The sequence below is a fragment of the Eptatretus burgeri genome, chromosome 8 (assembly GCF_056783735.1).
Source record: "Eptatretus burgeri isolate ZD-2024b chromosome 8, Ebu_testis_v1, whole genome shotgun sequence".
Lineage (NCBI taxonomy): Eukaryota > Metazoa > Chordata > Myxini > Myxiniformes > Myxinidae > Eptatretus > Eptatretus burgeri.
Genome location: NC_140968.1, coordinates 38,539,849 through 38,552,986, shown reverse-complemented (window position 1 = coordinate 38,552,986; position 13,138 = coordinate 38,539,849). Strand labels below are relative to the sequence as shown.

At 41.8% G+C, this 13,138-nt stretch overlaps 1 protein-coding gene across 17 annotated transcripts in view; it reads right to left on the bottom strand.

The window, feature by feature from the left end:
• TRIP13 (thyroid hormone receptor interactor 13) overlaps nt 1-12,750 on the bottom strand; it is a 168,326-nt gene extending 155,576 nt beyond the window's left edge. For 13 of the 17 annotated variants that reach the window (XR_015061344.1, XR_015061346.1, XR_015061341.1 and 10 more), the window contains exons 1-2: nt 12,631-12,750; nt 6,284-6,392 (exon numbers count right to left, since the gene is read on the bottom strand). Coding sequence is in view for 9 of the 17 variants with exons in the window: in XM_085893719.1 (XP_085749845.1) it covers nt 6,284-6,384 (101 nt within the window). In the remaining 8 variants the exon portion in view is untranslated. Of the gene's footprint in view, nt 1-1,113; nt 1,153-6,283; nt 6,393-12,379; nt 12,492-12,630 lie in introns of all 17 variants that reach the window. The other 4 variants (XM_085893720.1, XM_085893715.1, XM_085893721.1 and 1 more) reach the window with 4 other exon arrangements.
• Nucleotides 12,751-13,138: the final 388 nt, after the last annotated feature.

Below are 13,138 nucleotides of genomic sequence, written 5' to 3'. Positions count from 1 at the left end.
TTTCCCCGAACAGAGCCTTTTTATCCTCCCGTCCTCGTCACTTCCAATCGAGCCGTTTTATTGGCCCTGCGCCGTCGCCTTCCGCCAATCGTGATCACGGGGCGGAGCCATCCGCAGCACTGTCCTGTGACATCACGGCAAGCCTCCAGAGAATACTAAAAGGGGTTTACGCAGACACACTTACCCTATCCCATATCCCTATCTAATTACGTGACAATTATCATTTCCCCCTTGAAGAAATGGACATTTACTAGACAACTTATCACCACTGAATTGCTACTTATTACATCGAGATCCTGGTACACTCAAACAGCATGGCATACCTAATTAAACATCCTAATTACCCTTTGAATGCATACCCCCCCTCAAACGTAACAATCTATATATATATATATATATATATATATATATATATATATATATATATATATATATATATATATATATATATATATATATATATATATATATATATATATATATATTACATACATATACATACTTGCAGGTGTACCTGGCATTGCCCGGCAACGCCGGGTCCTTCCTCTCACCCCACCCATTCCACTACAGTGAGTTACCAAATGTAGTTGCTTGTGTTCAGTTTCAAGTTTCTTGTAGAGCGCTCACCAAATGGCTTAAGCAGTCAAGTAAGCATTCCATTCCAAACCATTGATAAGGAACAGCTGGCTTGGCAAGCACTAGCTAGCTGCTTGGGAACTGAACACATCCTTGGATATCTCAACAGCATACAGTACAAACAAAATGCTGGCAAAAGGACTGTTTTTTTAATTTAATTAAAGATATAAAATATTAATCTTGACTATTTTCGTTGTTATGAAAATGTACCTTGTTTAGTTTTCAAACATACATAAACTCAGAGGTGATGTTGAGTGTGCGAAAGTATATCTCTCAGGAATTTCCCCAGCGGCCTCCTGATGAATTACGGACACAGGTATTCCACGACCAAGTGAATGTTTATTTACTTCACATAATGTGCATTAAATGTCCATCAATTTGTTTATAAGCTTCGAAAAGTCGGGCAAAAACCAAAAGTTTTGTTCTTTAATGAAAGACCACTATTTTCTTTCCTCTGTCTCATGAGAACTAACATACCTTCATTGGGCGGTGTATATTCGACGGCTGCTGCAATTGCTGCGGAAAAAAACATGCATTACCTCATTTGAGTGGTAATCAAAATGTGTCTGTTTCCTCAAAACAGTATCTTCATTTCTTGATAGAAAATACGTTGTTCACTCTTCACATGTACATCAGAGGCCTATAAACAATATGAGGTATGTGTGGCGAAAAAGATGGCGGCGATTTCTGGACGGCTGGAGGGAAAGGTGTGGCCTGTAGAATGGGTGGCACTTATGTCCCACCCACAGACCCCAAGTCAGATTATATATATATATATATATATATATATATATATATATATATATATATATATATATATATATATATATATATATATATATATATATATATATATATATATATATATATATATATATATGGTCGAAGTTCATGAACTGGTCACCCTAAATAGGCGGAGTTGTTACATGTTTTTCAAAACATCCACTTTCCACTTTGACTACAGACCAGAAAAACCACAGATATCTAGATATCTTAGTATGATAAGAAAGGTAATTTTGTCTAGTTTAATGTGGAAAAAACAGAAATAAAAAAATATGCAATAGTTTTTATGTAACAGGCAAATAAGTGATACAAGTCAGGGGTGGAGTAAACAGGCGGAGGCGGCGGATGTGGCGGAGGTGGCGGATGTGGTGAGTCAAATTTGGAATAAACTGAATTTATTTCAATCAATAAGCTTCAATCTAACCTATTTTGTTATTTTTTAGGTGAGTAACACTTGGGACTTGCTGTTGCATGATGCAAAATTGATTATTCAACTCGTTATTATTCAGCAAACCCTGACCAATATGTCCAAACTCCTAAAAGAGATCTAGTAAATATATTTACATAGTTATGTATCTCGCAGATTCTCAGGATTAATTTGGCACTTGAATTGTCCAAAACGGCCAAAGGATAACTGATCCACATTCAATTGACTCAGAAAAGGTGAATTCGAGATAAACGCGAAAATGTGTTTTCCTCGTAATGCATTATCCATTAAAGTTCAGAATTAAAAATACCATATTTGCCATTAATTAGTGGTTTTTGCTAAAAAAAATTTCACACAAGTGCATGTAGCTTGGTGATGTCTATCAACACAGAGAAAACTGAAAATTTGAATATTTTGACCCTGTAACGCAAATGATGACCAGTTCATGAACTACGACTTTATATATATATATATATATATATATATATATATATATATATATATATATATATATATATATATATATATATAGCCAAAATAAAGTCGACACCCCCTTTCAAAATTTTCACCTTTTGCTGCATTGTAGCCTGGAATTAAATTGCATTAAGGCCCAGTCACACCTTGACGTTTTAGCCAGCTTATGCCGATTTTTGGAAAATTTGTGTAAAACGCTGGTACACGTCGAATACGTTATGGGTAAGTTTTGATAACATTGAGAGCATGCTGAAAAACACTGCCATACGTCGTAGTACGCTGGCTTTAAACGTTGTACTTTTCGGTTGTCCTCAAATTTTCCATGCTTGAAATTTTAAGACTTATGCCAGCGTATGACTCACAAGTTACGCGATCGTTGACACACGTCAACACACGTTACTTGTAAGTTACTCATAAGTCGAAACACGTCGAGGTAATGTTTAGCGTACCCGAAACTTATTTCTAAACTATGAGTAACGTTTTATAAGCACGCCACACGAACGTTGTTCACACTTCGCAACACGTTACTTGAAAGTTCCTCATACGTCAAAACACGTCAAAGTAATGTTTAGGTTACCCGTGACTTATTTATAACCTATGAGTAACATGTTGTAGGCACGTTACGCGATCGTTGACACACGTTACTTGTAAGGTATTCATAAGTCGAAACACGTCGAGGTAATGGTTAGCGTCAGTGTTCCAGACTCCCTGGGGTTTTTTTTTTCTTCTTCTTCGGTATGACGGTGATGTCGACACTTCGACTTCTAGTGCGGTTATAATATAATTAAAAGGCTGCCGCTCAACGATTTAAATCATAACCGCACTAGAAATCGAAGTGTCGACATCACCGTCATACCGAAGAAAAATAAAAAATAAAAAATAAAAAAACAGGGAGTCTGGAACACTGACGCTAACCATCACCTTGAGTGTTTCGACTTATGAGCACCTTACAAGTAACTTTTGTCGACGTATGCCAACGTTCGCATATCGTGCGTACAACTTATTCCCATCGCATGCGGAACGTGTGTCATACAGCAAGTACGTCATAAAATGTTTAACACATTTATAATTACAAGACGTACTCCACTTAATACGACGTATGATAGCGTACTTTAGCGTTTTATTCACGCATACCAAACTTACCCATACCGTATTTGACGTGCGCCAGCGTTTTAGACGCATTTTTCAGAGGTCGGCATATGCTGGCGAGATCGCCAAGATGTGACTGCGATGTTGACACTTCCATTTCTGCGGCGGTTATGATTTGAATCGTTGTGCGGCAGCCTTTTATAAGCTGTCACGTCATCGTCGGCGATGCGTGCAACGCGCTATGCATAAGTTAGACTATCGTTGGGCATAGGTTGGGAAGGCCGACAACAGGCTCAGCATTTGTTGGTATACGTTAGCTATAACACAACGAAACGTTCTGTGTCCGTTACTAATATGTTATGCATACGACCAACTCGTTATGAATACGTCCGAATCTTTAAAAAAAAAACATCAAAAGTTCAACATAAGCCAGCGTTTTACATACATTTTAATACGTTGCCATTGCTGGCTAAAACGTCAAGGTGTGACTGGGCCTTTAAATCAGACTTTTTCCACCCTGATTAACACATCATAACCCACAACTTTAAAATGAAATACAAATTCAACAAATTTCAGAAAATTAATTAAAAATACAAAACTATAATATATTGGTTGGATAAGTGTGCACCTCCCCTAAAACAGCAACTTGATGACCCGTGAACCCGTTGGGTTCCATTGATGAAAGCGGTTGATGGAAAACAAAAAAAAGACACCAAATTTTAATATTATTTTGTGGTCAAACTTTAACTTGAAGAAAATATGAGCATTTACCTCAGGAATCATCGTTCAGCCAACTGGTTTCTCGAGGTATAATTAACGCTCTCCATGGTTTGTCCTTGCGCTTTATGGATAGTCATACCAAAACTTGACTGAATCGGGAATTGATTTTTTAATAATTTTTTTTGTTGCCGGATTTGAACGAAACTTGATACTGCACACAGCAGGCGAATGGTGAGTAAGGTGGCCCTAAAATTTTTGCACTTTCGTATACCGTTTTTGCTGTATTTCAAAAACATATATATATATATATATATATATATATATATATATATATATATATATATATATATATATATATATATATATATATATATATATATATATATATATATATGTGACCCTCCAGTGCAAAACCAGTCGGAAGGTGCAAAAATTCAATATTGACTTATTGGGTCTATTTGAAAGCCCATACAATATTCTTCACGACGGTGTATCATACATGGTGGTCCGTCACAAACTGACCGAGATATCTTACGATGAAGTTTTACAACACACGTTATTGGGAAAATCAAAATAACCGGATATTAGCTTCTGGAGTTTGAGAAACAAAGTCCTTAGCAACGTATACTAGCAATAGTTTCCCAAATTTCAGAAGCTAATATCCGGTTATTGCGATTTTCCCAATAACGTTTGTTGTAAAACTTCATCGTAAGATATCTCGGTCAGTTTGTGACAGACCACCATGTACGATACAACATTGTGAAGCTTATTTTATGGGCTTTCAAATAAACCCAATATTGAATTTTTGCGACTTCCGACTGGTTTTGTACTGGAGGGTCATATATATATATATATATATATATATATATATATATATATATATATATATATATATATATATATATATATATATATATATATATATATATATATATATACACATATACACAAGATGAGAGTTTTAGTAATATAGAGATTGTAAGTTAGCTCAGATGTAACCAATCACCTTCAAAATCACACACCAAGTTAAGTGGCCTCCACCTGTGTAAATTGGAGTGATTCTGATTATTTCAGGATTAAAATCAGCCTTTGCTGTAGGTTTCCTCTGCTGGGTGGTGCTTTTCACAGCAGACTCAACTATGAGCACCAATGAGCTTTCAGAAGACCTCTGGGATAAAGTTGTGGAAAAGCACAGATCAGGGGATGGACATAAAATATTTCAAAGGCCCTGAATATTCCTTGGAGCACAGACAAGACAATCATTAAGAAGTGGAAGGCGTATATTACCACAAAGACCCTGCCTAGATCAGGTCCTCCCTCGAAACTGAATGACCAAGCAAGGAGACTGATCAGAGAGGCCACCAAGAGGCCAATAGCAACTTTGAAAGTCCTACATGCCTTTATTGTGAAGACAGGTCACTGTGTGCATGTGACAACAATGTGACAACAACATGTGCATGTGCTCAGGGTTGTCTGCCCCTTTCTCAATGTCCGACAACTTCACGAAAGAACATGGTGGCTTCTTCTTTGCACTTCTTGGTGATTGAGTATATAGTCATGGACATACGAAACATGTATCGTTTTTGGCCCTGTCTTTATATGGTGAGGAATCACGTAAAAAAAAAAATTCTCATCTTCAGTTCTGGATACAGATCTTCACCAAAATCTAATCAATTTGTCATTGTCTCACATCCAACCTGTCCACCAAATTTCGTTTGAATGCACCCATAACTTTTTGAGATATCCTGCTCACAGACAAACAGGGGTGAAAACATAACCTGTCCAACCTTCAGGGGAGAAGGTAATGAACTACTATGTCAGGATATCAATAAATTTCAGGAGTTAGAATTACGAGACTTTAACATCCAAACCACAAACCGAGTTGAAAACTAATGGCTTTTCCGAAATAAGAGTCATCTCGTGGGTTTATACATTTATATTTGCATCTTTATAAATAAGATCAAATGTTATTTCTCAAAGCATAATTTCAGAGTATCCCAACACTGAATAAAGGTCAAGAAGGAAAAGCAAAATACAAGGAGACAAAGCAATTCCACTTTCATACAGTACAAAATTTATTAATGTGATCCAAACACGTTACTACTTTCATCTCAATTTAACAAACATTTCAAATGCATGGGTCAAGACACTAACCTTGTTCTATTCTGACAGACCTCCACTTGAATAGTGGCACCAAACTCACTGCCAAATAACATGGGTAAGTGATTATTTGATTCTGCAGCTGCTGTATCCATCTTCTACCCTGAAATAAAACATTTCAGGAAGTAAATGGGTGCAGTATTGGATCAAGTTGGTCACTCATTTGCCTGAAAAAGTATTCACAAATAGTACGATCTCCCATCAATGGTTTATTACTCTTGACAATTTTTATGCACAGATTTTTACAAAGTCCGATCAATCACTCGATTTAGTTCAATATCATGAAGGAGCAATCGATTCATTATGTGTACAGCAGGATGGTGCTGGGGTTAGTGCACTTTGATTTGAGCCGTTTTGCCTGGGTTTCATTCCTGAACCCACTATAAACTGTCGGATTAGCACTTCACAGGAAGGGTGTTGCATCACAAAAGTGCATTGTCCCTCAGATAGACACTACTCTGAGGACCAGTATTCTAGCATTACTTGGTGGACGTTAAAGACATCTCATGGTGCTTTTAGACAGAGTAGGCTAGGTATCGCCGAAACTAAGAAAAAGTAGATTACTGTCATAACCTACAAGGGGTCATTACTGTCATTACCATAACACAACGACTGCACTGAGCTAGAGGCCTTTATGGCAATGACTGGTCACTGTGTGCATGTGACAATAATATCCCAAGCACTCCGAAAATCTGGCCTATATGGTAGGGTGGTAAGAAGGAAGCCATTACTCAAAAAAGCCCACCTTGAGTCCTGTTTGAGGTATGCAAAAACACTCCGGAGATTATGAAGCCGGAGATTGTGGCAAAAAGTTTTGTGGTCTGACAAAACCAAGATGGAACTTTTTGGCTTAAATGCAAAACGTTACTTTTGGCACAAACTCAACACAGTACATCACCCAAAAAACACAATCCCTACTGTAAAGCATGGTGGTGGCAGCATCATGTTATGGGGATGCTTCACATCAGCAGGGACTGAGGCACTTGTCAGGATAGAAGGGAAAGTGGATGCAGCAACATACAGAAAAATCCAAAGCACACAGCAAAAGCTGCACTGCAGTGGCCAAGGAGCAAAAGGATAAATGTCCTTTAGTGGCCAGTCAGAGCCCTGACATAAATCCAATCGAAAATCTGTACTGTGGCATGACTTCAAGATGACCGTCCATCAACGTCCCCCGTGCAACTTGAACAGTTCTATACAGAAGAATGGGTAAATATTGCTGCTCTTACATTAACTCGCTCTTACATTAAATACTAATATCCAGTCATCAGATCAAACTAACCTTCCAACCTACTCCTATCATGTTACAGAGCTTTATTTGAACCTCAACAGAGGTTAATGGACAAGGTATTTATGTATTATTCTGAAATATTACACAAATGTTACAACCACCTTGGGCAGGTCATCGATATAGATTAAAAGTACCAAAAGCGCTATGTTGAAAATATAACATATCATTGAACATCACTAAGATGCAAGTCCATTGATGAAAATAATTGTTGTGTCAGAGGGTCCGTTAACACAGACCGCTCTGAGCAGGAGGTCAATGACAATCCACGGATCCCGAAAGGGCGTTTAGAATATCAAGTCAGGTCAGGTATGGGAGCATGCGCTGGAGAAGCACGTCGCTGCGTCCACTTTCCGCCGGTACTCCAGGGGCCTCCGTCTGGCCATCCCCCAGGTAGATGCCTGGCCCATTTCCGTCTCCTTGAGATTCTGATCAATCTGCTGTAACTACGAGGCATGTGGTCGGCCAGTTGGCCTCCTCGACTCACGAGGCTCCCTCGCTGAGAGAATCTTGTGAGCAGGATCAGCGTCAGGAAAACGAGCCACAAGTTCCTACAGCCGCAGTTGACGCTCACGGACTATGCAGGTAACAAATCTCATTTGAGTCTCTCAGCAACCACTCGTTGGACACAAAATCTGACTCGCGATAGCCAAGGATTCTCTGAAGAGACTTTGTAACGAAGGAATTACGTCCCCGTCTCAGATATCTGGTCAGAATCAGATCCCTGGTCAGAGTCCAGGTCTCACATCTACAGAGCAAGACTGGAAGCACCAATGACTGAACTTCACTTCTTCACTGAACAAAACACACTGCAGTGTGGGTTGGGGTGGTCCCCAGATGACGGTCTCCTTGGGTTAACCTGAGGCTCAAGGGTGGGTGTCTGGAATGTCCTATCCATAAGAGAGGGGGATGGGCCAGGCATCTGCCTGGGGGATACCCAGACGGACACCCTGTACTTTGTCAAAGGACTTCTTGAAATTAAAGTCCAATAATGTCAACAGATGCCTACCTCAGGGGAGAAAACCATTGTCAATATATTTAAAGAATGCTGATAGGGGCAAAGCAAGACATATTTGCAGCTGGAAAGTTCATAGAATAGCTTACCCTGCAGTCTTGTAAAAGGACATGGGAAAGGTTTTCTAAACTCTTGCTTTGCATTTTGCACTCAACAAACAGCGCTAGGCGCCACCATATTTGTGGGAATGTTGAATCTCGGAGGTACTCCTGTCCTCAGGGCGTAGATATTGTTGTGGATTCAGCAAGCGGTGGCGGGATTCGGACGATGGCGTCAATCACTGTCCGTAACCAGCTTGGGTTTTCGCACCCTACTCTCGACAGCCAAATGTTACAGATTCGGCACCACTCTCACCACCACAGTCTCCGGGGTTATAACGCCGGCTGGTTCGGCACAATTCTCGGGTTACGCGTCTCGAACCACGATACCAAAATACACCTGTACCTTGCCAGCTGGGGGAATATACCCCGGTTACAGACCGATTTTGTCAGAGACCAAGGGGAGTGTACCAGTGTGTAACCATTTTCGTTTTTATATCCAAATCGAGCGGATTGATCGTTCCTCGGCGCGGCACGAATTAATTCAAAGCAGCAACTTCATATGAATCAGCCAGATTTCTTGGGGACATCGAGGAACACAACACAAGCAAAACATTCACGACAATGTTATAATTAATCTTTAACCCGTTCTCAACTAGGGAGCTACGGATTATGGGTTTCGAAGGGGATTAACGAGATAAGCCTTAAACGACATGCAGACAAGACACGGACAGCATGCAGACAAGACAGAGTACTTGGTGATGTTTCATGGATGAGAGGAAAGTGTCAAAAGCACGAATGTGGCTCATAACAAGCCGATGTCCACTGATTCGAGTCCCAAGCTCGAGCACACCGCATGGCAAGATGGCGGCGCCATACTCTTTCTTCTCAAGGCACCGCTTGCGCACGCCCTCCTCAGCGCGTTCTGACCCAGCACAACGTCGACGGCACAAGACCGTCAGATCGATGGTGGGTCTCAGCTGGTTTATCACGAGGTCCAGCTTTTCTTTCTCGGCCGATGGCAGACTCGACCCTCAGGTTCAGCTTCTGCCGATCGCAGATGGCAGACAGACCTCATGCAGTCCCTTCCCTGCCTTTCTTTCGGCTTGTTCCTCAAGAAAACGGACACATCCGTCCTGTGTACAGCCGATCGGCGCCACCACGGCGCTCACGTCCAGATCCACCCTGCCTTTCCTTCGTTCGCTCGCCTCGAAGCCCACTCGCTCCTCCCCTCAGCTTCACTTCCTTCTCTTGGCCACTCCCTCTCAACTGACTGGGCGGGGCCTCATCCAGAAAGGGGAAGGAAGAAGAAGAAGCTCTCGGTACACCACCACCGCACGAACAATAAACAGCCTCTTACATCTCCCAACACACATGTAATGTCCATTTTACCGAACAGCCTGGCTAAACATGCATTTAATGGGGGATCTGGGCTAATCCTATATTTAATAGCATACTCAGGGCCATTTCCACAACAATATTTTCCAGGTACGGCGAAACAGGTTTTTGAAAGTGCCAAGAAGGCAATTTGTGTTCCATTGTTCAAGTATATAGGGTCATTCCACCTCAGCCAGACTTTCACCAATTTTCCCATCCAAATTATCTGCACACCAATCTCTTCCCTCAGTTCATCCATCCTCCTCCTATCCACCCTCTTCACTCCCAGAATCCCCCTGACCCAGTTGTTTTTGCAAACCTCTGTTGTCTCTCTGTCAATGCCACAGTCTCCAGATTGTAAAGGTAAGCCGGCAATACACATGCCATCAGAACCTTCCCTTTCAATTTTATTGATATATTTTTGTCTGCCATTACTCTCTCGACCCATCTCCATGCATTACATCCACTTGAATCTTCCTCCGCATCACTGCATCGGACTTACCATCCCCAGTCACTGTTCCTCCCAGATACTCAAACCTATATCCCTATCTGATCTCCTTCCCCTCTAACCGAATATTCATTTCTTTTCTCTGCTGCCTGACCCAAATCACCTCCATCTTTTCCACACTCATCTTCAGCCAGGTCAGGTCAGGTACGGGAGCATGCGCCGGAGCAGCAGCACCAGTACTCCAGAGGCCTCCATCTGGCCATCCCCCAGGCAGATGCGTGGCCCATCCCCATCTTTTTGAGATGCTGATCAACCTGCTGCAACCACGAGGAACATGGTTGGCCCATTGGCCTCTTGCATTCACGAGGCTCCCTCGCTGAGAGAATCTGGTGAGCAGGATCGGCGTCAGGAAAACGAGCCACATGTCCAAACAGCCGCAGCTGACGCTGCTTTCCAAATGTATCCTTTCACTCCCCCAGTACTTCCTGCATCTCCCGCCCACTCCACAACAGCCAGATCATCGGCATACAACATCCTCCCTATACTACTCCTCAAGCTCACCTTATTGCTTACGAGCTCCATCACCATGATAAACATGAGTGGGCTGAAAGAGCTTCCCAATCTCAAACCAATGTTCACGCTGAACTCAAACATCCCAGGACCAACCAAAACTCTTCCCTTCATTCCCTTGCACATCCCTTCCACCAACCTAACTTCTGCTTCTGGCACTGCCATTCATCTCAGTGTCGCCATCACGATCTCTCTCGGGACCGTGTCGTAGGTCCACAAATCCCAACGCCAGGTCACCTTGCATCTCCTACCTCTTCTCCACCAACTGTCTCAATGCAAGCATCCCATCCGTCATCCCTCCTACCCTTTCTAAACTCCTGCTGCTCTTCTCCAATCTCAATCTCCACCCTCTTCCTTATCCTCCCATCCAGAAACTTCTCCAGCACCTTCGTTACATGACTTCTGAGTGTAATGCCCCTGTACTTCCTCAGATCTTGAACATGGCCCTTTCCCTTCCATATCAACACAATTAACCCCGTCCTCTACCCCATTGGGAAATTGAACCCTCTCCAAGCCTGGCGTTGGCTCAGTGATTAGGATGGCTGGCTTGGGATCCTAAGGTCCTGAGTTCAAGCCCCGTTGGCTGCTGAATTAACACCAAGTGGGGTCGACTGAGCCTGCCATCCTTCCAAGGTCGGCGAAATGAGTACCAGTGTACTGGCAGTGGGGCACAACATCAGCAGCACAGCCACGCTCCAATAAATGATAGCTACCCGGCAGCCGAGCTGCCATACGCAAGAACAGAACAGAACCCTCTGTGTCATACATACATTCAACGGTCACTTCGTCCAAGTGACTCCGACTCCTTTCTTACGCTGTAATTATCAGTTATGTCCACACCTCATCAATACCTGGCACTCTTCCCTTCTTCATCCTATTCAATGCCGTCCGCACTTCCTCCTCCGTGATTTCCACCAACTCCACATAACACGGCAGCTCCAGCTCGCCGTTACTTCCAGTGTGACCACTCCTTGGCCTTTTTCACAAGATCTTGGCTATTCGTTGTTCACCTTGACGTCTTGGTTTTCTTTTATCATCGCTTTTCCGAAACCTTGTGAATTCTTGGCTTTTTTTCATTGGCTCACCTTGGCATTTATGAAAATGAGGAGTGGTCACACTGGTTACTTCCCTCCCGGTTCAACAGCTCTTTGAAATATCCTTCCCACAACTTCAACACTGCCCCCCTCGCCGTCACTGGCCCCCCACCACCATCATCATCATTAATGATCGACCCCAAGCCGACCTCGAAAAACGACATCTCGTTCAGGCGAGATTTAATAATGTCGAATTATAAAAGCATAGATTCACTAAACCCCGTGTTCTTTTTGCTGACGAATTTAATCATTCAAATTACCTCAGTGACCCCTCCATTGTGGCGGACCACGCTCCTTGCTGCGCAAAATGTTCCTGGTTCATCACACTCAACGGTAAAAGCCTCCGAGTTCTCAACACGACGTATCCACGCTCTTCGTGACAACATATCCATGAGGAGCACAATCTCACACTCGCTCCCTCCATGAGGAAACTCAAAACGTACAATGAAAATATAACTTGTTAAAAGTAGACGACTCATTATTTACAGATGCATACAGATGTCAAACTCACTGGATTTCCAAAAAAAAAAAAATTCTTCTCAGGAAAATCGGAGCGCCGTGTCAGATTCTTCACACAGGGAAACAAACAAAAAAATTCGATTTTACCGCTCGAGAAGCAGGAAGTCGTCGAATTTTCTGAATATTTTTTTGACTGAGGTTAAAAGTAAATTCAGACAAAGAAATCCTTTTCTGCATATTTGGAAGAGATGCAGAATCCAATTCACGTATCGTAACCCACAAATAAGTGTAATAATGCATTTTATTTCTCAAGCAAGAGGCCAGGTTATTAAACAGCGATATGGCTCTTATACAGCGCCACAAACTAGTTCACTGTCGTTCCACCTTTTCTGTTTGGAGAAAGAAAAATGAGACACTGTGCAGGATTTATTAATACAATAGAAGCAAAGAAAAAGGATAATCGGAGAAAAATTAAACCAAATTGGGGTATACAGATAAAAAAAAATTCGTATTCTGTACATGAGAGCAAAACATGCAGCATTCAAATATTTTGTCAACTG